Source organism: Mesoplodon mirus (assembly GCF_964341445.2).
Source record: "Mesoplodon mirus genome assembly, chromosome: 4".
In the NCBI taxonomy this organism is placed as follows: Eukaryota; Metazoa; Chordata; class Mammalia; order Artiodactyla; family Ziphiidae; genus Mesoplodon; species Mesoplodon mirus.
In genome coordinates, this window is record NC_138979.1 from 66,720,803 (window position 1) to 66,745,815 (window position 25,013).

The 25,013-nt window shown below is 34.6% G+C and overlaps 1 protein-coding gene across 2 annotated transcripts in view; it reads left to right on the top strand.

The window, feature by feature from the left end:
- Positions 1-25,013, top strand: part of NRG4 (neuregulin 4) — a 126,779-nt gene that overhangs the window by 84,750 nt on the left and 17,016 nt on the right. For both annotated transcript variants that reach the window (XM_082618883.1, XM_082618884.1), the window contains 2 exons: positions 13,562-13,711; positions 21,692-21,771. In XM_082618883.1, coding sequence (XP_082475009.1) covers positions 13,562-13,711; positions 21,692-21,771 — 230 coding nt within the window. The remainder of the gene's footprint in view (positions 1-13,561; positions 13,712-21,691; positions 21,772-25,013) is intronic.

The following is a 25,013-nucleotide window of genomic DNA, read 5'->3' on the forward strand; positions in this document are numbered from 1 at the left end:
CAGACTTTCTCTGCTAACACCATTCATAAAATTAGGAAAACAACAAACAGTCAGGCCACAGCTCATATTCAAGAGTTTGTTCGATCATTTATTTGTTCATAAACATTATTGAGCACCTTGATATGCCAAGTGCTTTGAAATACATGATCTCATTGGATCATTCCAAGGAACCTTTTAGAGGGTGTGAGGCCCCAAGTTTGAGTAACTTATTTCAGGCCACTAGCCCTTTCTATTGCTGTACTCCTTCTTACCTTTGTGTACCCAAGATTTCTCTTAGGAACACGTATTCTAATTTCTGTCCAAGAAGAAGGTGGTTGTTAATCAGGGGCCTAGTGTGAAGTAGCAAAATTTTATCTTTTTACCTCTTTTTGTGTCATGATTCTTTTCCTTCTATTATACATTCTTTCCATGTTCTTTCTGTTTTAAAATTTTTTTCTGAAAATTTCCACACACATGGAGATTTAAATGACAGTGTAGCTTAATGTATTAGTTTTCCCAAAGATATTGGCATTTTAACTTTATCTGCAGAAAGAGAATTGAGAGGAGAAGCTGAATCTCATGGCACCAATTGGCTAGCTATTAGGAAGTCCTTTACCCATATCTCATCAAAGCTGCCACTAAATTTGTTAGGCCTAATCCAGATGGATTTTACTAATTTATCATTTACTTGTTTGTAAGATAAAAGAAATTACAGTTGCTTTATTGCTTGACATTCCTTTTTATATTATTTTTGAGATTATTTTCCTGTTATATTACAGTGTACATGTGGCAGAAATTAACCCATGGCATTTTTTTTAACATCTTTATTGGAGTATAATTGCTTTACAATGGTGTGTTAGTTTCTGGTTTATAACAAAGTGAATCAGCTATACACATACATATATCCCCATATCTCGTCCCTCTTGCATCTCCCTCCTACCCTCCCTATCCCACCCCTCTAGGTGGTCACAGATCTCCCTGTGCTATGTGGCTGCTTCCCACTAGCTAGCTATTTTACATTTGGTAGTGTATATATGTCCATGCCACTCTCTCACTTCATCCCAGCTTACCCTTCCCCCTCTTTGTGTCCTCAAGTCCATTCTCTACATCTGCGTCTTTATTCCTGTTCTGCCCCTAGGTTCTTCAGAACCATTTTTTTTTTTTTAAGATTCCATATATATGTGTTAGCATACAGTATTTATTTTTCTCTCTCTGACTTACTTAATTCTGTATGACAGACTCTAGGTCCATCCACCTCATTACAAATAACTTAATTTCGTTTCTTTTTGTGACTAATATTCCATTGTATATATGTGCCACATCTTCTTTATCCATTCATCTGTTGATGGACACTTAGGTTGCTTCCGTGTCCTGGCTGTTGTAAATAGAGCTGCAATGAATATTGTTTTACATGACTCTTTGAATTATGGTTTTCTCGGGGTATATGCCCAATAGTGGGATTGCTGGGTCATATGCCATGGCATGTTTTGATTCTGAAAGAAATTACATTTTTCTTTACTTTTACATACTTAGTTGTTAAAAATAGGGTGGTAGAAAAAATTGCAAAAGTATGGTTCTTTTCTAGTAAAAGAGTTTGATCCAGGGTAGTTTGTTTTATCATGACTTTTATCTTACCTTTAATTTTCACATATAATATGTTCCTGAAAACATGTTTGAAGGTCATTGTCCGAAAGTCGAATGATAGTGTGGTGTAAGGTACCCTCAAGGCCTAACGTGTCATAAAATTCCCAAATATGATCATGTAGTTTCTGCTCCCTTCTATCTTGGCAACCTAAATGGAGGCATAAGAATCTTCCCAGGCTCTGTAGCCTTGGGTCAGCCTTCCTGATGTTATAACATAATTTTTTTTTAAAAAAAGGTGAAGGCCTGACCTCATACAAATATAAATGAACACATGAAAGACATTATTTAGTTCATTAATTAATGAGGGGACCAGTAAGATGTTAAAACCAGTTCAAAGCAACAGATGAATATATAATCAGGAATGCTAAAAGAAGTTTACAAATACATGCAAAACCATTCAGTATCTGCAGGGCAATAATCAATTGTATTCCACCAGACAAAATTCATTTGAATTTCTGTGGAAAAGAATCATTTGTATTACTCTAAGTTTTCTATAATTTACGGAGTTGTAAAACAGCTGGAAGACAATGAAAGATGCAGGCCCCTAAAGAATCAGATCATCCAGAAGGATGGATTGGACAGAACACCCAGTAGTCTTTTTTTTTTTTTTTTGGTCTGTTTCAAAGTCTTTCATAATTTTTCATAACAGTCTTCCCCTTGTAGTTATATAATCCCAAAAAATTATTCTTGGTGTAAAAAATGCTAGTGCAATAAGAGCATTAGTTAAATATATAAAATTACTGAATTTTGCAATTCAGTACTGAACGTCCATGACAGTTACGAAATTAATTTCTGTTTGAAAGTTTTCATAAAGAATCTTGGAATTGACTTTATAAGCCTCTATTATTTGTTGTTGTGGGGCTAGAAAACCAAGCCTAAGAAACTAACTATACCAGATTTCACTTGTAGAGTACCTGTAAATTTGGTTTCTCTTTTCTCAGAGTCCCCCAAATTTGCTAAGGTTCTTGGCCTGCCAGTAAGTGACTTCCTTACCTCCCGAGGGCTTGAACCTATAAGCCAGGTACCAGGCCATTTTTACTGCTTTGTAGATTTTGGATCCATATGTAAAGTCAGCTTTTGTTTTGTAAAAACGGCTTACCTTACCTAATTCAATGAGAGTCATTCTCAAAAATGATAGTCCATAGAAGGCCTTGGTTGATCAAATGATTTGTCCAGTTTTGTCCTAATGAAAAGGAGAACGGGTTCTTGTTGGACATATGCAAATAACTATATTACCATGAAGAGTAAGGAGACTCAGTAATAGTTTCTGAATTTGTGAGTCAGGGGCTGCTTAATGCGAATCAGATAACATTTCAAAGTATTTTGTTGCATTTTACAGAAGTACTATTTACTAAATTGTTGTGGGTTATGGATAGCTTAAGAAAAAAGAGAGGGTTTTTTTTTAATATAAGAAAAATAGATCATTACAGTATTAACACTGTCCTAAACAAATAACCACAATAAATTCTCATCAATTCATTCAGTCCTGTGTTCCTTGAGATCTTGGGTTAACAACCTGCTTTCATGAGGCTGTCTGATTTTGAACTATAAAGAATCCTGATTCAGTCCAGTCATCTCAGAAGCTTGTACCCAAGAATCTTTTTTTTTAAGTGTCAGAAATTTGCAGTCCTGGTACATTCTTTGTCCATGAGGCTCTGGGACTGTCCTTTTTAGTTCAGAATACAAACACTGCCTTATAGCCTGTAGCAGTGCCTTCTGACACGCATCACATTAAAACAAAACTACATAGATGACAGATACTTAATGGCTGTGAGCCAGTTAATAATATCAGGGTGAATAAGGGTAAAATTCTCTGTTGGAAGTATAGTGTACAACTATTTCATAAGAGTTTTGATTGGCATTTGCCCTGAGATTAAAAACACTATGGACCGGGAATTCCCTCATGGTGCAGTGGTTAGGACTCTGTGCTTCCACTGAAGGGGGCATGGGTTCGATCCCTGGGGAACTAAGATCCTGTATGCTGCACAGCGCGGCCGAAAAAAAAAAAAAAGAAAAAATTATGTGCAGCAAAGGCATTGACAGATCTCCAGGAAATTTCATAGATTTTTGTTCATTATTTTACTGTTATAATTATTTCTATCATCTCTGTTTTTAAAAGATAAGAGACAAAGAAAATTTGTGATTTTCTGGGTGTTCTCTGAGAAATCTCAAATACAGTTTTGGGTGACTTTTTATTTTATTTTTTCTATATTTAGGATCCAATTTTGAGAAGACAAAATCAAAAAAAGTTGTCAGAGGAGATTTTGGCACTTGGTTAAAATAGGTGCCTGAGAACTAATGTTTAATAACCTCTTTCATCAATGGGACAAAATAAAGTTTATTTTCTAAATTCTGTTCACTACACTTTCCCATATTCTAATTAGAACAAACTGACCTGGTTCTCTTTCAGAGGTTTTACCCGTTGAAGCCATTTTTATAATACTGAGATGTTATTTATAACACACTGTGTGTTCATATTATTATCTTCAGATGAATCAATAAATAAGTATTTTTGTTAATTTATATTTCACTTTCCGATATAGTAAATACCAATAGTTTCTTAACCCATGTAAACAAAAGCTCTCTGGAGTCCTCAGTAAGTTCTAGAGACTAAAAAGCCTGCAAACTACTGCAAACTGCTGCTTTCAGACACATCTACCCTTGGAAAACAAAAGTACACACAGAGTTGTGTTTCTCTGTCACAGTTGTTCCAAGTATAGTCTCATTACTCATATCTTTCAGCCAAGTAACTATAACTAACTTCTGTTTCACAGAGATCACTGGGGTAGTGGATAATTTAGAACTGTATGGCACACACAAGCAATTTAGTAGATCTGCAAAGTCATGAACTCACATATTACAACTTTCTACTGCCACACACATCTCTTCTATGACTCCTTAAAGTGGCAAAAATGAATATGTTCATTAACATGACCAAAGCTGTAACCTTAAGAAGCAAAATTATATAAACTTGAAATTATACTTAATGATTAATGTTTCAGTATTCTACCTTACTTAAAAATTATCTGTGTCTAATAATATCCAGTAATTCAATTTAATATAAATTCAGAGTGGCATGGACATATATACCTTACCAAATGTAAAATAGATAGCTACTGGGAAGCAGCCGCATAAAGCAGAAACTAACACACCATTGTAAAGCAATTATACTCCAATAAAGATGTTAAAAAATAATATAAATTCAATCTTTTACCTTAGAAATTATCTACTATAAAACATAAATACTACAGAACATAATTATGGTTGAAATAGATGTTTGTCAGAATAATGATTGAATTTAATTGAATACAGTATTCATTTTTCATAGTTTTTAATAATATGTAGGAGTAATATTAGCTTATTTGATCAGTAAACCTGTATAATTTTAGGAAAAACAAACCCAAGTGGAATAAAATATATACTTCTGTTCTACTAATACTGATAAAGATATAGCTGTTTTATTAAGCCAAAATTATTAAGCTAGTATTGTTTACCAAAGATTTACTCTTATTAATGTGAACTTGGGTTCTTAAAAGTTTTCTTAGTTTTAGCAAGAAGAATTTTATTTAAGTTTAGTACATTTAAAGCATTAGAAGTTCAAACAACAAGGTCCTACTGTTTAGCACAGGGAATTATTAATATAGTCAATAAACTGTGTTTAAACCATAATGGAAAAGAATATGAAAAAGAATATATATGTATAACTGAGTCACTTTGCTGTACAGCAGAAATTAACACAATACTGTAAATCAACTATACTTCAATAAAATTTTAAAAAATAAAGTATTAGAAGTTCGATTTCCTATTCTGGGAATTTTAACAATACTGAATTTATGTAAGAGCTTGTTTATCTCTGTAAGTCAATCAGAACAGAACTTCTTTAATTTAAGAGACTTTATACTATCATTTTTTAGTATCCTCTGGAGAAAGAAAGAAATTTCACACAGAGTAAGAGGTAAAGGCCTTTCTGAGTTTGACACATAGGCATAGAAAGAGCTTATAGCTTCAGATCTATAACTTTGGCACAGATCAAGTAAACACAGAAACATAAAATCTCACTGGTCCAAATGTCAAAGAGGTACTCTCCTTCCCAGTGGGTATGTAATTTTTAATTGATTTGAGCTAAAAAATAAGAGAAATAAATTTTTAATAAGAGTCTGACAAACCAGTTTCTCTATCCTTTCACCTGGTTGAGTAGATCTCTATCATCCATTTACAGAGATCATCAGATTGTCAAACTATAAAACCAAACTCCTTACCATTGCTCTTACTAATGGGAAAATAACTTATCAGTAGTAAGTAAACCAATGACAAAAAATTAAACATAAAGTTAGTGGAGAGGGGAAAAAAAGCTAGAGAAACAGAGAACCAGCAAAATTTAAGTTCTATTGCTGAGTGGGATTCACCTCTGGAAGCCAGGAAAAGACATGCCTGGGCTTAAGCTATTAAGGAGGTGCACTTCACTGGCAACTCCATTTAGCTAGCTCTGTCAGATGAATCCATCTCAGTGGGCAACCTTCAAACTGGTAAAAAAAAATAAATTTTTATATAAGGGAAAATCATGATTTTCATACAAATATAAAATGAACATGTGTCAAAGACATATTTAACTCATTCATTAACAAGGGAACCAATAAGATGTTACAACTGACTCAAAGATGAATTCAAACAACACATACTTGGGTGTTCCCTGGCTGTCCAGTGGTTAGGACTCTGGGCTTTAACTGCCGAGGGCCCGCACGGCATGGCCAAAAACAAAAACAAAAACAACACACACATGCAAGTATAGGTGATCAGCCATGTTGAAATGAAATACTAAATACTTATCAATATCCACAGGGAAATCTCTTGTATTATACTGGACAAAATTCATTTATTGTCAGTTTTCTACAATTTACAGAGTTTGTAAAATAGCTCAAAGACAATGGAAAGCACAGGCCCCCATAGAATCAGATAACCCAGAAGGGTCGTTAGACAGGGTACCTAACAATCTTGTCTATTTCAAAGTCTTTCACTGAGAACAGTCCAGGCAGAAGCCCTTTCCAGCCCTTGTCCTCTTCGCCAACTTGGGCACAACGTCAGAAAGCCCCTAATCTTTCAACCTTCCAACTAGAACTTTCTAGGTTCGTGGAGCAAGAATGGGGGAAAGGATTTGTCTTCACCTATGTTTGCATCACTAGCTGGATGAGGCCTTTCCTTGCTGCCTCACTTTCCTCCAGGCTTCTTGTGATCACCGTGAAGCCAATCATTGCACAGTGTGGAGGTGGAGTTTTAAGATATCAGGTGTACCCAGAGTGACTTAGTAAGCTCCAGTTCCCTGAGCCTGATCACCAGAATTCTCCCAGAGGGCCACAAGCTCAGACCAAAGAAGGCCCCTGCTGCCTTGACAGAAGCCAAGCTTCGTCCCCTATCCACAACAGTCAGTGTTGGCTAGGTAGAAATCATCATTTGTCAGGTGATAAAATAAAGACTGAATTCTATTTAAGAGAGGCAATTTAGGAGTACCAACTTATAATATATGTAAGGCTTGTTTTATGAAAGTAAAATAATTGAGGATGAGAATCACAATTGGAAAAATGTAAGAAAATCAACATTTATTGTGCTTCTGCATTTGATACGTTGCCTCTTTTAATTGTGTATTGCGTGTGTGTCTGTCCACAGTTTTGCTGGACCTCAGTGTGCTTTTTACTAAACTCAGTTTCCAAAAGGAATCATCTGGGTTTTATGAGTTGTTTTATTAATCACATAAAATTTTAAAGTTTTCTTAAGGTCAGTTGGTTACCATAGGCTAGTTCTTGGCACTCTTTTTAGGTAAGACTTCTGTTTTTTCATCTGTAAATTTAGTAGAAGGTTATGGTTCAAAGAAAAAAAATTCAAAATGCTACTGTGATATTAATCAGAACAAAGTCCTTTTTACTTTGACTTTTGGCACTGTACTATATTATTTATATATTATATACTTTATATATTTATTTTGTGTATATATATATTATATATATATATACACTTTATATATTTATTTTGGCACTGCTTTATTAAACATCAGGATTTAGATTGGTCTTTAGAACACCTTTACAGAAAGGAAATCACAGCCTTGAAGCTGATAATAGAACAGTTGCAAAAAGCACGAAACAACTGCTCTATTTAGCTATGCATTTTGTTAACACTTTTCACATTAGTAACCTTACTTCTGATAAAGCTTTTTCATTAGTATTCTCAGCAAAAACAACTGATATATCTTTCTTGACCCACCATGCTTAGAACAAAAACTTAAAAGAGGATAAATCTTCTTGAAATCATGTTTTTCCAGATCATCTGCTTGTCAAACATAGCAGAATATGGTTTTGAAACAGTGGAAACATAACTGCTCTTAGGTCTGCTTGTCTTCCACCAGCATTTGTCTTACTCAATTGTGTCACTTGTTCAAGAGTAGAAACTACTCTTCAGGACTAACTCAGGTTAGCTCATTGCTGTTCTAGGAAGCAAAATGCCAGTGAAAGATCATGAATGTCCTCCTTTAAAGCTCCTTCATTTTCTTCTTATTTGTTGCATAATAAGTTATGTCAGATTATGCATTTGCTTCTGAATTTTGGTTATCCTTTTAGATAGTGTCTTTTCATCCACTATTTCCTTTGAAAGGCCCCTGAAAAATATCCCAATTTCTCACCAGTAAGATTTCATTTTCAACATAGGAATACCATGCAAAGTGACAACTGTGACTTTTGTTCAGCTCTAATACTTAACTTCTTTTGTCAGGAAGTGAACTGATGCTGGCTTCTCTTTGTCTTATTCCAAGTTGGGGCATGAGATTTTCCCTGCATTAGAAGGTTGTTGAGACCTGAAGCCTGGGAAGGTAAGATGCCAGCATGAATACTGTCCATTTAGAACTGTGGTTTAATTGAGTGTCTGGTGATTTAAGAGCATAAGTCTTTCCATTTTTTCCTGGATTTATGGTCTTGATGTCCTTTAAGTTTTACCAAAACATGTGAAAAATGTCTACAATTGGAAGGCCCATTTATAATTTATCATTTATAAATTCTAAATATAGCTTTATATTTACTGAAATTATTACTTGAAAGAAAGGAAGAACTGACATATACCAGTTTTTATGTATAAATAAATCTTTGTATATACAAATAGTTGTGTATTTTTTACACCAAGGATCATAACAAAATAGAATACAAAAAATATATACGTATTTTCTGCTTGTAGTTTTACTTTTCCTCCCTGATCATTTTTTTAAAACATATATATCTTATCTTTCAAGAGCAGTTTTGGATTTCCTCCCTGATCTTGTTTTTTTTTCTTGAGGAAAACAAAATAGGGTGAGAATTGAGATAATTATTTTTCTCACATGGAGGAAGACAACATTTAAGAAAAAATTTTTAATCACAGAATTTTCCCCAAGTATTCTGGTGAACCCTGCAGCATTCTATGGGTGTCTCTCCCAAAAAGTCTTAATTGGAAAAGAATAGCCAATGCATGGATTCAGTAATGAAGGTCGTGTTTTAAACTACTGTTGCTCATCATTTGTTTACATGCTTCCTTCATTCACTGTGCTTTAGCTAGTTTCAGTACGTAAAATATTTCACATTTTCACAGTGATTTACTTAAGCAAAAAATTATAACACTTCACAATAAAATTATAACAATACCGTACATAATGACAAATATGAATTATTCTCTATGTAGGATGTTTTATCCATTTATATACAGATATAGTCTGTAGTCCATTTCAGCACATGAATTATCTTGTTCATAGTCAATCTTGGAAGAACCTAATAGATTTTGCTTTTTTACTAGACTTAGATTATACTTACACACTTGAAGCATACTAGTTATTGGTTTTAAATGGTGCTAATATCATATAAATATTAAAACTTTCGTAAGATTGAATATTAGCTAAGTATCTCTGGGTACTATTAAGAATCTAATAAATGCTTAGTGAAGTTACATTTATGGCACTAGCTAATAAAAGAGTCAGTCTTCCCTGAATTCTTGGCTTATAAAAATCTAGTAGGAGTTTCATAGGATGTTGGCATGTTTGTGTATTGTTATCTGGCCCTGGAATGCTAAAGGGATTTAAGCCCATGTGGTTAGTTCGTGTTTCTTGAACAATCTAATAGTTTTATTTTATTTTGGTTTTGTCACCATTTTTCATGGGTTTCAGATTGAACTTTGATTACTACAGAGTAGGAATCAAACTTGGAAGTCAATTTTGGCATATGCCAATATTATACTTTTTCTTTCCAGGATAGATTAGCCCAAGTGAAGTGGAATTGACGTTGAATCATTGTTTGGTTAGTGGACTCTTATAAAGTTGTTTATTGTTCCTGAAAAATATTTAACACATTTATTGATCTCCATGCTCTTAACTTTTTCTGGCTGTAATTTTTCTTGAGTATTTTATTCCCTGTAGTCCTACATTAGATGTAAACATGGTCTTTGTAAAGTAACTACTTTAATTTCAGTTTCACTTGCATAGTGTTTCAGTGTTCAAAGTACTTTTAGACATTATTTGATTCTGACAGTAGCCCTATGAAATAGCAAAAGCAGGTGTTATTTTGATTTTTACAGTGTCTTAGAGAGTTTGAGTGGCTTGCCCAAGGTCACACAGCCAACAGTGATAAGAGTGGGATCAAGAAATCAGTTTTTTCTAGCTCATAGTCCAATACTCTTTCTTGAAGCTAAATGGCACTGTTTGTTTACGTGATTAAAAACTTGGTTCTTACAACTTACCTGGAATGCTGTAGAATCTAATGAGGTTATTTCATGTCCAGTGTACTAAACATAGCTTCTGGGTTTAAGGACAAGATTGTTGGTGGTATTCAGCCAGAAAACCAGCACATATGACTTGGATTCTGAGTTTTGGAATTTCTCACCTAGTTGAGCATTTGTACCTGTTCCAGCATTCATCTTTCAGATCCAGGAGAATGTGTGTGATCCTAGTGCTTGATATTCACCTCATTAGGTGGCACAACTGTTTGCTACTTGGCAGTCTGTGCAGAAGTGATGTCCAGAAATAATTTAGCAAGAAAGTTACATGAAGACTGAAGGCTACTTAGTTCTGCATGAAATGGTGGTACAAATGCCTCACCTTTCTGTTTTGCTTCAACTAGTACTACCATTTAGTTATCTGTCTAAATCTTCTTAATTCACCCTTATTTATCCTTAAAGGAGCTGACTTTGCCTAAAGTTTGATATTTGTGTCATAACTGGGTCATAACATTTTCATAAATGAGCTCGAGCTTTAAAAGTGGAATCCTTGTACATACTCATTGGTAGGCTGTGTTTACTTTTTTGTATGATAAATATCTGAAATTTTTAAATTAATTTTTAGGTTAGCCATTTCTACTTCTTAGATAATAACATAATATTTAAATTTCTTTGCTTTTCTCTAAATTCTGATTTGACTAGTTAAATAATAACAAGATGTGTTTATTCTTCACTTTGCTTTATTTAAAGATACCATCAGCTTTTGACTTTCCCACAAGAGCATGTGTTTGCTTGGCCCTGCTGTAAGACAACAGAACAGCACTGTAGTGTTGATTGTTTTCCTTTATATGCCTTTATTGTTTGTTTGCTTACAACCTGATCTGACCACTCAGCTTATATTTATACCATTCTCTTGACTCCTTCCAGCTCAAAGTAAACACACAGGGTTAGTTACATCAGCTAGTTTGTCATCTTCTTCCTTGAAGTTCAATCTTACCTAAACTTGAACAGCCTTGAGTAATGAGTTTATAGCATTTTAAAAAAGAAATCTTCCTTTTAAAGAAGAATTATACTGTTTCAATTCAGAATTTATTTCTTTAGGGTTCTAGCTACATTCAAATGGAAACTGAACCCCATTTTAATATCATTTCAAAACGTGAGAGTTATTTTAAAACGATGACAGTAACTTTTTCAGTGGCTAAATCTTTTCTTTAAAAACCTTCCAAAGTCATAAATAATTACTACTTACTGAATTCTGGTTTTGAAAAATTTAGAACTTTTTTTTTTTTTTTTTTTTTTTTACTGTGTGGAATGCCCCTTTCCTTCTTTGGTTATTTTGTGATGACATATGTATTGATTTTTTTGGTAGTCTCTATATTAACTTTCTAGGCCTGTGTGTGTCTGTGTGTGTGTGTCTCTGTGTGTTATTTATTCCCTTTTTTGGAAGTGGGATGTGGGGCTAGAGGAGAAAGAAACAAATTATTTTCATTTAATCTTTTTTCTCCTCATACTTATTTAACTGACTTGATCTTTGGAAAAAATAAGTATTTTTTATTTAGACGTTAGGTAATTGTGTTTTGTAAAGTATTTTACTTGCATTTCAGTTTGCCACTCATATTCTGTCCTGTCTTTTCCTTTCTATGTTTCCTCAACTCCATCTTTACAGTAGTTTGAGAGAATCAAAACTGCTTCTTTGCTCAAACTGACACCCCTCCCCCCTCAGTGGAGGCTGTAACCAATAACACCACTGCCTCACCATGTGTAGGGCTTGAGGTTCATAAAACATCTTTCATATGCTCATTTAAGTAAAATCGATCCCTTGTGCTATAACTTGATATTCTTTTCTCTTATTTATTTGTATACTGCTTTATTAGCCTATTACATTAGTTGCCAAGCTTTGTTAGTAATCAGTTCAGCATGTAACTTTCTAGGACTGCATCCTTATTAGACTAGGGTGGGAGAAAAGAAGATAACATTTGTAAATACTTCCTAAACTGGAAAGAGGTGAGGAGGAGAATTATTTTAGTAGAACAGATATTTCTATTTTTGGTAATACTAGCTTAAAGAATATATATACACACACATTTTTTTTACGCAAAATTATTGCTAAGTGTAGTTTACTCCAGCGGTCCCCAACCTTTTTGGCACCAGGGACCAGTTTCGTGGAAGACAGTTTTACCAGGAGCCGGTGGGGAAGGGGGATGGTTCAGGCGGTAATGTGAGCGATGGAGAGCAGCAAATGAAGCTTCGCTTGCTGGCCCGCCGCTCACCTCCTGCTGTGCTGCCCAGTTCCTAACAGGCCGCAGACCGGTACCGGTCTGTGGCCCGGAGGTTGGGGACCCCTGGTTTACTCCGTAACTTCATGGGTTGCTTTATAAACAAACATTAGTATATATTAAAATACTATTCTTTATTTTAACTGCAACTATGAACTAATGAAATTGATCTGGTGCCAAACTCATTAGTTCATATCAGTCTCTAGTTTTATAATCTCTGAACATATTAACAGGGAAAAAGGAACTGACTGATATTACCAAAGATTATGGTTCTCTCTATGGTCACATAGTTTTAAAGAGCTGAAAGTAACTGGCTTTAAAATATTTGGCTGGCAAATGAAAATATCACAAAATCTCTAGAAAAGGAAAGTAATAAGGTAAGGAGTAGAACTACCGGATACTAAAGCATATTACAAAGCAACAATATTGAAGCAATATGGTAGAAGCCCAAGATTAGATGTATAGATCGTTGAAGAATAAAGAAATGCTGTTATACAAATTTGACATACATTAAAGGAGGCACTGTTAAACAGTGGGAAAGGGAATGATTATTTAATAAATGGGGTTGGAATAACTAGTTAGCAATGTCAAGGAAAAATATACTTAGAACCACATCTATATCAGAAATAACAAAATAAATTTCAGATAAACTTAAGTGTGGATAATTACATATTGAAAATCTAAAAGATAAAAGGACTGAATATTCTATAATTTCTCTGGAATTTCTAAACAATTTAAAAACTGGAAAAGGAAGATAGCAAAGATTAGACTGCACATGCTAATTTGTTTTATTATAACTCTGAGCATTATAGGAAAGCATGCCTATTCTATGTTCACAATCTGAAAATTAGTCTTATTTTTTTTCATACCAGCTGGAAACCTTATGCTTTCTATACTAGCTAATGGAACAGAGAATGCAATTCTTTATCTAAAATTTTATTCTGTAGATGCATTGAAAATTATACAGGAGCTCGTTGTGAAGAGGTTTTTCTCCCAAGCTCCAGCAACCAAACTAAAAGTGACCTGTTTGCAGCTTTCGTGGCATTGGCTGTTCTTCTAGGAACTCTTATCATTGGAGCCCTCTACTTCCTTTGCAGGTAACCAAAATAAAAACATGCTTTTGAAAAGAAAAAGTAATGCATAAAGTAGTTATCCTAGTAAATAATCAATATGCCCTTTAGCTCTAGATTATTTTTCCAGATTTTTTTTCTGTTTAGAGTTATTTCTCTAATAGAGTTACTGTTATTAAATTTTATTATTTATTTATTTTTGTTATAAAATTAATAAGTCATTTTTGAAAGGATCTTAAGCATCCTCTATTTATTCTTTGTTAATGTCATCATCATTATTTACCTTGACTTTTCTAAACTAGTAAGGTAGATCCACATTCACTAAAGTCATCATGCCAAAAACACCTAAATATTTGGACTAGGTCTATTTAAAATAGATTTTGTGAAAGAAAGAAACAATTTATGCAACATGCTGTAAATATAAATTTAAGACATATAGTTAATATCTAGGATCAGCTCTTTATTTAGTGCCTACTCTGTGCTAGACACTGTGCTGATAAGCATAAAGAATATAATAGTGAAGAAAATAGACATGTTCCCTAACTTCATAGAGATTTAAATCAATTTGGAGAGACAGATGAGTAGGCAGGCAACTAATCTGAGAAGACTAGTAACTCATAAGACCAAAGGAAAATTTCTTCACATGAAACAACGCTATGCACTGAAGATTACTTTCATTCATTAGTTTTGGTCTTCAGCTTTTTCTGAATTTTTGTGAAAATAAGTGAATATAGAATTTATTAAATTTAGGAGTTATCTGGTATCATAACTCTCATTATTAATTTTTATTAAATGCACACTGTATGCTGTCATAGATATTTGTGCAAATGGAAAATGGAGCTGAGGGTAGTCATAAAAGAGATACAGTGGGCTTGAGAAATTTATATTCTAAGAAAAGTAACATGTAAAATTATATTTCATAAAATCCTCATTTCTGAATTACTTTATACCATGGAGTAAATAAAAATTGGAGACGGTGCTTTTAAAATATGTGGTATTGGTATTACATATTTTATTCTAAAATATATTATTTAGGCAATCTAATATGTTTTATCTCTCATAATTTAGCATCTTACTACAGATATAAAAATTTAAATACAAGCTCATTGTGTCAGATTATATTTCCCAAAGATAGCCACAACAATATCTCTCATTCCCACTTGCTCTTCTGCCGTGTGACTTTGCCACCTTACATGAAGAGGAAGAGTTTATTTCTCTAAATCTTTGAATCTGGGCAGGCATTCAGACTGCTTTGACCACAGAATATTGTGGAAATGGTGCTGTTCTAGTTCAGGGCATAGCCTTTAAATGGCCTGGCAGCTTCCATTTCCTGTCACTCATACTTCCGCTGCTCTTTCACATAATCAGCTACCATGTTGTGAGAACAAAGAACCAGCCTCAGCTGATCTCCCAGCCGACAGCCAGTGTCAACTACCAGCCATTTGAATAAGCCACCTCAGACATCCAGCTCAGTTGAACCTTTAGTTGATCCAGACTTAGCTGCCAGTTGACTGCAACCACAGAGATCCCAAGCAAAAACTGCCCAGCCGTCAACCCACAGAAAACCATGAGAGATAAATTGTTTTAATCCACTAAATTCGGGTTGATTTGTTATACTGTTATAGATAACCAGAACACCCATGTTTGGAATTAGGTGTTCTCTTGACTTTAAATCATGTTTGGAAAAAAAATGAATAATGATTTATTATTTTATTCTATCCCTCTAAATATTTTGTTGGTCTAATATGCTAAGGAGAAGACCAACTGACTAATTCCCTCATTAATCACTCTAGTGCCAGGTTGGAAATATAGCATTTCATGTTATTGATTGGATAATAAATACTTTTGTAATATCAATCAGGATAGGCTAGGTAATTATCAACCCTAACAGTTTAGTGGCTTAAAAAAGTAAGACTGTTTCCCATTCATAGTGTATAATTATTATCATTTGGCAGCCCGGCTTTTATAATCATAGTCACTTAAAATCTCAAACTGATGGAGCAGCCACCATCCTGAATGCTGTGGGTTGCTCTGCCAGAGGGTTTCATATTTGAGTTGAAATGATCTGTCTGGCCATGATTCATTGGCCAGAATGAGCTGCATGGTCCTACTTAATTACAAGGGGTACCAGGAAATGCAATTCTACCATATGCCTATAAGGTAGAGAGCTAGAAATACACATCCTACATAATGACCAAAGGATTTATTAGGAAATCTAATATTCATTCCACTGGGAATTGTTAAGAGGGTTTTTTTTTTAAATTCCATAGAGCTTTAACATTGCTGTAATTGTCTAAAAAGGAAACTTCTGTGCAAACCCATTGAGTTTGTGCCATGGTATGTTGTACCCCACAGGTGCTTAATGACACAAAGTTTCAGAGGAGACCTTCTAGAACACAGTAACTCTGCAGGCTTGAGCCAGAATTTAGCAATATTGCTAGTATGAGCAGGCTAAACAATACCTTTTTGGTAGAAAGTATAGATAAAAGAAAAATGAAAGTACAGTTGACCCTTGAACAACACAGGTTTGAACTGCATGGGTTCACATATATGCAGATTTTTTTTGAATACATACTACAGTACTACCTAATCCATGGTTGGTTGAATCCCTGAATGTGCAATCATGGATATGGAGAGCCAACTGTAAAGGGTATATGTGGATTTTCAACTGTGTGGTGGTCAGCGCCCCTAACTGCTGCATTGTTCAAGGGTCAACTGTATATAAGAACAAGAAAGGACAAAAGGAACCTCCAATCACAAATATTATCTGGTTTGCATCCTGATGCAGTCTGAATGTCTAGGGAAAAAAAGCTAGGAATGTTGAATAATTCAGGCTGGCGGTGCCCCAGGTGGTTGACAGAAACAAATGCAAATTAATTCTTGAAGAACCCACTTTCATCCTTTACCTTAAAAAGTATCTCACAGTATAAAAAGATTACCAAACATATAAGAAAAGAAGCACCATGAGTTAGAACCCACAGAAACAACTGATAGTAAAATCAGATATTCAAAATCTTTATTTTTTGGAAGACTCAGATACGTAATATAAAATACATATGTTTAATATATACCAAGAAATAAATGAGAGGCTTGTAAATAAGCAAATTTGACAAAGACCAAAACAGAACTGTAATGCATAAAATATAATAATTGTAATTTTTTAAAAGCCAATACATGTCTTAGTTCAATAAAATTTTTTAACCAAGAATACATTTTTAATAGCAAATTAGACACAATAAAAGATTTAATGAAGTGAAAGATATAGATAAGAAATTACCCAGAAGGTAATTCTGAGAGGAAAAGAAATGGAAAATGTTATAGAGAGGTCAAGAGAAGTCAAGAAAAAGGGAGACCGGAGAGAAAGTACCTAGAAATGTACGATAGAAGAGAGAAAGGGGCAAAGGCAGTATTTGAAAAGGTAATGGCTGAGACCTTTGCAGAACTGATGAAAGTCAACCACAGATTCTAGAAGTCCAACAAATTTCAAGCAGGATAAAAATAAGTTTACATATGGGCACAGCCCAGTACAACTGTAGAATGCTCAAAGAGAAAATTGCAAAAATGTTACAAAAGAATGACAGATTATCTTAAAAATGCAACAATTTTACTGAAAGCTGGCTGCTCAGTAGGAAAGAAGCAAAACCAGAAGACAGAGCAAGCAATGATATTTTCAGTATCCATTGAAAATAACCATCAACCCCAAATTTCTGTATCATTTAAAACATCTTTCAGGAATGAGGGTAAAATGAAGATACTTTTATTTATTTATTTATTTTAAATTTTATTTATTTTTGGCCGCATTGGGTCTTTGTTGCTGCCCGTGGGCTTTCTCTAGTTGTGGTGAGTGGGAGCTACGCTTTATTGTGGTGCACGGGCTTCTCATTGAGGTGGCTTCTCTCATTGCCAAGCACGGGCTCTAGACGCATGGGCTTCAGTAGTTGCGGCACGGGGGCCCTAGAGCATGTGGGCTTCAGCAGTTGCGGCGCATGGGCTCAGTAGTTGCGGCACACAGGCTCTAGGGCACACGGGCTTCAGTAGTTGTGGCTCGCGGGCTGTAGAGCGCAGGCTCAGTAGTTGTGGTGCACGGGCTTAGCTGCTCCACGGCCTGTGGGGTCTTCCTGGACCAGGGATTGAACCCACGTCCCCTGCATTGGAAGGCAGATTCTCAACCACTGGACCACCAGGGAAGTCCCAAAGATACTTTTAGATAAGAAAAACTTGTAAGAGTTTGTCCTCTCATATTTTCAAGCAGAAGGAAATTGATCCTGTATGGTATATTGAGATGCAAGAAAGAAGAAAGATCAGAGAAAGTCATTATGTGAATGAATCAAAACAAATATTGTATAAATTTTAATAATAGTACTGTACTATGTCTTTGAAAAGAGGAATTAAAATACATGATGGCAGGACTTCTCTGGTGGCGCAGTGATTAAGAATCCGCCTACCAATGCAGGGGACACTGGTTCAAGCCCTGGTCTGGGAAGACCCCACATGCCGTGGAGCAACTAAGCCCGTGCACCACAACTACTGAGCCTGCTCTCTATAGCCCACTAGCCACAACTACTGAGCTTGCATGCCACAACTACTGAAGCCTGTGCTCCATAGAGCCCATGCTCTGCAACAAGAGAGGCCACCACAATGAGAAACAAGCCCATGCACCACAACAAAGAGTAGCCCCCACTCGCTGCAACTAGAGAAAGCCCACATGCAGCAACAAAGACCCAATGCAGCCAAAAATAAATAAATAAATAAATAAATTTATTTATTTAAAAAAAGAAACACATGATGGTGATAGCAAATAAGTTGAAAGGATTGTAATTAAATATACTAAAGGATTTTAAATGGGAGGAGGATAATATATAGGTTAATGTGAGACCTTGATATACTAGGAATGAACATGTCTAGGGTGACAATTGAAGAAAAAATCAAAACACATAATTTACAAATTAGAGGAAGGACAAAAAGGAATAAAAAATAATCAATTGATTAAACATAAAGAAAAATAGAGAAAAAAGGATAAATAGAAAGTATGATATAACATGGTAGATTTAAATCTAAATATATCAGTAATTATTTTAAATATAATTATACTAAAGATTCCAGGTAAAAAACAAAGATTGACATAATACACCTATATTTTAAAATCTAAATTCTTGATGCTAAATCCTTCCAGATAAGGATACAAAAAGATTAGGAGTAAAAAGGTCATATAACTATCAGACAAAATAAATGTTATGGTAAAAGTTTTCGTTCACTAGGAGGATTTAACAATTTAAAAATGTATGTGCTCTTATAAGCAAAATCTTAAAAAGTATAAATCAAAATTTGAAATACAAAGGAGAAATAAGCAAAACCACCATCACCATTAAATTTTAATGTATGAGTCTCAGAAATTTATAAGAAAGATAAAAATCAGTAAGACTTTATAAGATTTTAGCAATGTAATTAACACATTTGATCTAGATTTATTCTAGAACACAGTACAAAATCCTTTATAAACTCATACAGAATATTTATGAATATTATTCTGTGCTGGGCAGTAAAACAGTTTTCAACACATTTCAAAGGTTTGATGTTATACCACATGCTCAGTCTTCAGTGTGATTAAGAGGAAAGTCAGGGACAAGAATAACTATCAAAGACCTTCACATTTGGAAATTAAGAAATACATGTCTGTATAATTCATGGATCAAAGAGCTCACAATGGAAATTGGGAAATATTTTGACTGGAACTATAATGAAAATACTATATAACAAATCTGAGAGATGCAAATGAACCAGCAGAGGAAAACTTATAGCCCTAAATGCTTATATGAGAAAAGAAGAAAGCCTGGAAATAAATAAGCTAAGCATTCATCTCACTAAGTTAGAAAAAGAATAGCAAAATAAATGCCAGGAAACTAGAAGGAAGTAAAAATAAAGAGTAGGAGTTAAAGAAAATAAATGTAAAATAGGTATAATAGAGAGGAACAACAAAGACAAAATTTGGTTCTATGAAAAGATTAATAATATTGACAAATCTCTTTCAAAGAAGCAGGGGGAAGGCACAAATGAATAATATTAGGAATGAATAAAGATATAATAACTCAGGTGCCACAGACATTAAAAAGATCAAATAACCTACACATATCCTCCCATATACTTTAAATCATCTCTGAACACCTAATACAATGTAAATGGTAGGTAAATAGTTGTAAATATGATATAAATGCTATGTAAATAGTTGTCAGCTTTAGGCAAATTCAAGTTTTGCTTTTTGGAGCTTTCTGTATTCTTTTTTTTCTTTTTCAAATATTTTCGATTTGAGATTGTTTGAATCCACGGATGCAGAACCCTCTGATACAGCAGGTCGACTGTACAACAGAAATGGTATACAGTGCAGTGGGGAAATAACGGACTTTCCAATAAATAGTATTGGCATTACTGTTTATCCACATGGAAGAAAGTAAAGTTGGATCTTTGCCTCAAAGCATACCTCAAAATCAGTACAGGTAGATTAAAGACCTAAATGTGAAATGCAAAATGAAAACTCTCAGAAGAACATTTAAAGAATATCTCTGTGCCCTTGGGAGTAGGGATAGATTTCTGTAACAAGATTCAAGAAGTACAAATTGTAAAACAAATGGCAGATAAATTTGACTAAACTTCTAGTTATCAAAAGACACTATTAAAAAAAAAGCCTAGCTACAAAGTGGGAGAAGATGTTTGCAACGTGTGAAAATAGATGCATATATGTCTTGAGTATATCATGAACTCCTACAAATCAAGAAAATAGTAAACCTGTAGACAAATGGGAAAAATTAAAAAAATGTATAAAAGATGAAGAAAATTCCATAAAATAAACATTAAAAATGCTCAATCTTCTTAGTCAGGAAACTGCAAATTCAGCCTGCAATTATCTTGCCCATAAGATTGGCAAAACTTTTTTTAAAAATCCAAACAATATAAAATGTGAGATTTTAGAGTTTGAAACAGTTTTGAACACTTTTGATTCAGTTTGCAAATGTCTTGTAAAGTTAAAAAACTATGTGCTGCAACCAAGCAGTTTCACTTCTGAAATTGCTTTAAGCTGAGGGCCTTTTGAAATTTAATAAGAAATTAATGCCGTATTTGAATGAGGTTCAAAATGATAACCCACTAATGCTGAACTCCAGGCTAGAATCAATTGTGTTTCATAAGGAGGAATCAGTATATTTTTATAAAACACTTTCATTTTGCTATGGTAAAAGTGGTTTTGAATTCATTTTTATTAATGTAAGGTAATATTTTAGGCACTGACTTATTGAAAAAAACTGAAAGCAAGTGTACATTCCAAAATCTTATTTAATATTAAAAGTAGGTTTTTTTTTTTTGCGGTACACGGGCCTCTCACTGTTGTGGCCTCTCCCGTTGCAGAGCACAGGCTCCAGATGCACAGGCTCAGCAGCCATGGCTCACGGGCCCAGCCACTCCGCAGCACGTGGGATCTCCCTGGACCAGGGCACAAACCCGTGTCCCCTGCATCGGCAGGCGGACTCTCAACCACTGCGCCACCAGGGAAGCCCCAAAAGTAGTTTTTTAAAGCTCTGTCATGACACCTGAATACAATTAGAACCTATATTAATTGACTCGATGACCAAAAAGATTGATGAACTGCAACCTTAAAAAAGTGCAAATGAGTTTTTCAATAGTTGACTAAAGCCACCCCATGTCACATTAAGGGTCCCAACTAATAATTAAAACTAGCCACTTGAAGAAGAGCACAAAAACATTACACTAAAATACAACAGTTCTGCTGTCTTAAAGGAGGAAGACTAAGTGGCATCATCAGCATCTGAGGTCCCCACAGATGACCTACCTGCCCTGGAGGATTTGTTAAATAATGGGGCATGGTTTTAGGGAAGCTCTGGCAGTTTCAGAGAGTTGTGGAAAAGAAAATGTACCTCCACATATTCAACTTTAAACTTTCTTTCCGGTTTTCCACTTACCCATTTTCCATTTGTGTGTTTCTTTCCTCTTTACTGTCAGGAAGGGCCACCTTCAGAGGGCCAGTTCGATCCAGTATGATATCAGCCTGGTAGAGACAAGCAGTACCAGTGTCCACCACAGTGAGTAAATCCAAAATGAAGTGCTTATTTTAAAGCCCTAGATTAGATGGTGGTTGTTACATGGGATTTGGATCTATCCAAAAAATGGTTGACCCAAAAATTTTTTCTGTGGGTTTTTCATGTGAAGATGAATTTCTTACTAGCTATATGACACAAGTCACCTTTTTATCCCAAAGAAAACCATGTTATCTCAATATGTGAAATTACGATATTAGCTATAATGCGTTACACAGATTACTGTAAGGGACTGATCTCTCCAGAAGTAATCTGAAGTGGGCTGGTACACAGGGAGGAGGAGGAGGAGGATTTTTACCTACAGTATAGGCAAATCTTTGGGAAGCTTGTAGGTCAGTTCATGTTTTAAAAGTATTGTGAGACTTTTGCTTCTGACCAAGATGGAGTAACAGGGCCTGGATTTACCTACTACTTGAAAAATTAAAAAATGGACATTATACATTAAGCAATGGTTTTCAAGATATTGGATGACAGGAAACAAAGGATCGTGATCCCTGAGAGATGGGAAACAGTTGAGATGAGCCAATGGCTGCCTCAGATTATTGCCTTGAAGGAGTTTCCAGGCTGTGGCACAGGGGTTTGGGGGGACAGCCCAGGCTGAGCTTGGTTGATTCCCTGAATTGAGAAGATGAAGCTGAGAGTCCAGAAACATCAATGTGGCTATAGTTCACTGAATGGAGTACTGGAAAAGAGAGAGCTGCAAAGGGAGAGAATTTCAGAGATCTTCAGTTCAAGTATTCAGCTGAGTAATAATCAGCACATATATAGTAGGAAAATACTTGAGGTTAGGGTAAGAATTACCTGAAAGGATTAGAGGTACCCAGTACTCACACAAGGTTAGAAAAAGTGCCTGTTCCCAATAATAAGACTAAAAATCCTAATTATTCATTGGGTAATAGGTAGAGTACACAGAAGAGTGTTTCCCCAGTAGTGGGGAATAATTAGCCCTAGATTGAGCACTGCTCCAGTCCTGCCTAACAAACCTTAAAAGCAAGAACTGAAAGAATCAACTTGTTTCCAAATAACTGCATCCAAGATCAAAGCTCAATAATAATAAAAAAAAAAAATCCAGTACCCAACAGGTAAAACTCACATATCTAACATCCGATCAAAAATTACAAACCTGTTAGTTTAACATATGAAAATCAGTCAATGTGATACACCACATTAATAGAATGAAAGATAAAAACCACATCATCACAGTAGATGCAGAAAAAGCATTTGACAAAGTTTGACATCCATTTATGATAAAAACTCAACAAAATAGGTATAAAAAGATACTTCCTCAACACGATAAAGGCCATTTATGAAAATCCCACAGCTAACATCATTATCAATGGGGAAAAACTGTAAGCTTTTTCTCTAAGATTCAGTATAAGGCAAGGATGCCCACTCACACAAGTTCTATTCAACATAGTACTGGAAGTACTAGCAAGAGCAATCAGACAAAGAAAAGAAAAGAAGAAAAAGGAAAAAACATCCCGATATGAAAGGAAGAAGTTAAGTTATCTCTGTTTGCAGATGACATGATCATATATGTAGAAAACCCTAAACACTGATTAATAAACTGTTAGAACAAATAAATGAATTAAGTAAAGTTGCAGGATACAAAAATCAGCTTATAAAAATCAGTTGCATTTCTCTACACAGTGATCTATACAAAAAGGAAATCAAGAAAACAATCCTATCTTCAATAGCGTCAAAATGAATAAAACCCTTAGGAATAAATTTAACCAAGGAGGTGAAAGATCTGTACAATGAAAACCATACAATTCCAATAGCATTTTTCACAGAAATAGAAAAAACAATCTTAAAATTTGTATGAAACCACAAAAGACTGAGTAGCCAAAGCAATCTTGCAAAAGAGGAGAGTTGGAGGCAACATACTTCCTGGTTTCAAATTATATTACAAAGCTACAGTAATCAAGGCAGTATGGTACTGGCATAAAAAGAAACACATAGATAATGGGACAGAATTGAGGAAACCAGAAATGAATCCCATCATACACAGTCAATGAATTTTTGACAAGGGTGCCAAGAATACACAAAGGATAGTCTTCTCAATAAATGGTGTTGGGAGAATAGGATATCCACATAGAAAAGAATGAAATTGGACCACTATAGTGCATGATACACAAATATCAACTCAGAATGAATTAAATACTTACATGCAGGACCTGAACCATAAAACTCCTAGAAGGAAATATAGGAAAAAAGCTCCTTGGCATTTGCAATGATTTTTTGGATATGACACCAAAGCTCAGGCAACAAAAGCAAAAATAAACAAGAGGGACTACATCAAACTAAAAATCTTCACACAGCAAAAGAAATAATCAACAAAATGAGAATGCAACCTAAGGAATGTGAGAAAATATTTGCAAACGTATATCAGAAAAGGGGTTAAAACCCAAAATAAATAAGGAACTCATACAACTCAATAGCAAAGAAACCAACCAACCCAATTTTAAAATGGGCCTCTCCAGCATGCTAAGCTCATTCTTTCTTTGAGTTCTCAGAGAAATGTATGTGGAATGCCTTTTTACCCCTATAATTCTAAATAAATGAAATATTAAAATAACTTTTTAAAGCAGTCAAACAGGATTTTAAGTGTAGGACTTCTTATGAGTTAATCACAAGTTTTATTTTTTTTAAACCTTAAGTTCAAGTAAGATTCCTCTCTCTTCTTACTGAGTGTCATAGGACCAATTACATCTTAATACATAAGCCCATGAAGGAGACAAAAAATTTCCCAGAGTTTCCAGAAATTAGTTTTTTCCTTTGCGTATGTGACCAAAAAGGAGGAGAGGAGCAAAGGACCTGAATGGACATTTTTCCAAAGAAGATACGCAAATAGCTAACAAGTATATGAAAGGTATTCAGTATTATTAATCATCAGGGAAATGCAAATCAAAACCACAGTGAGATATTACCTCGTGACTATTATCAAAAAATAAAAGATAAGTGTTGGCAAGGATGTTGGAAAAAAAGGAAACTTTGTACACTGTTGGTGGGAATGTAAATTGGTTAAGCCATTATAGAAAATGTTATGGAGGTTCCTCAAAAAATTAAAAATAGGACTACCATATAATCCAGCAATCCCTCTACTGGGTATATACCCAAAGGAAGTGAAATCAGTACCTCAAAGAGATAGCTGTGCTCCCATGTTTATTGCAGCATTATTTACAATAGCCAAGATATGAAAACAACCTGTATCCATCAATGGATGA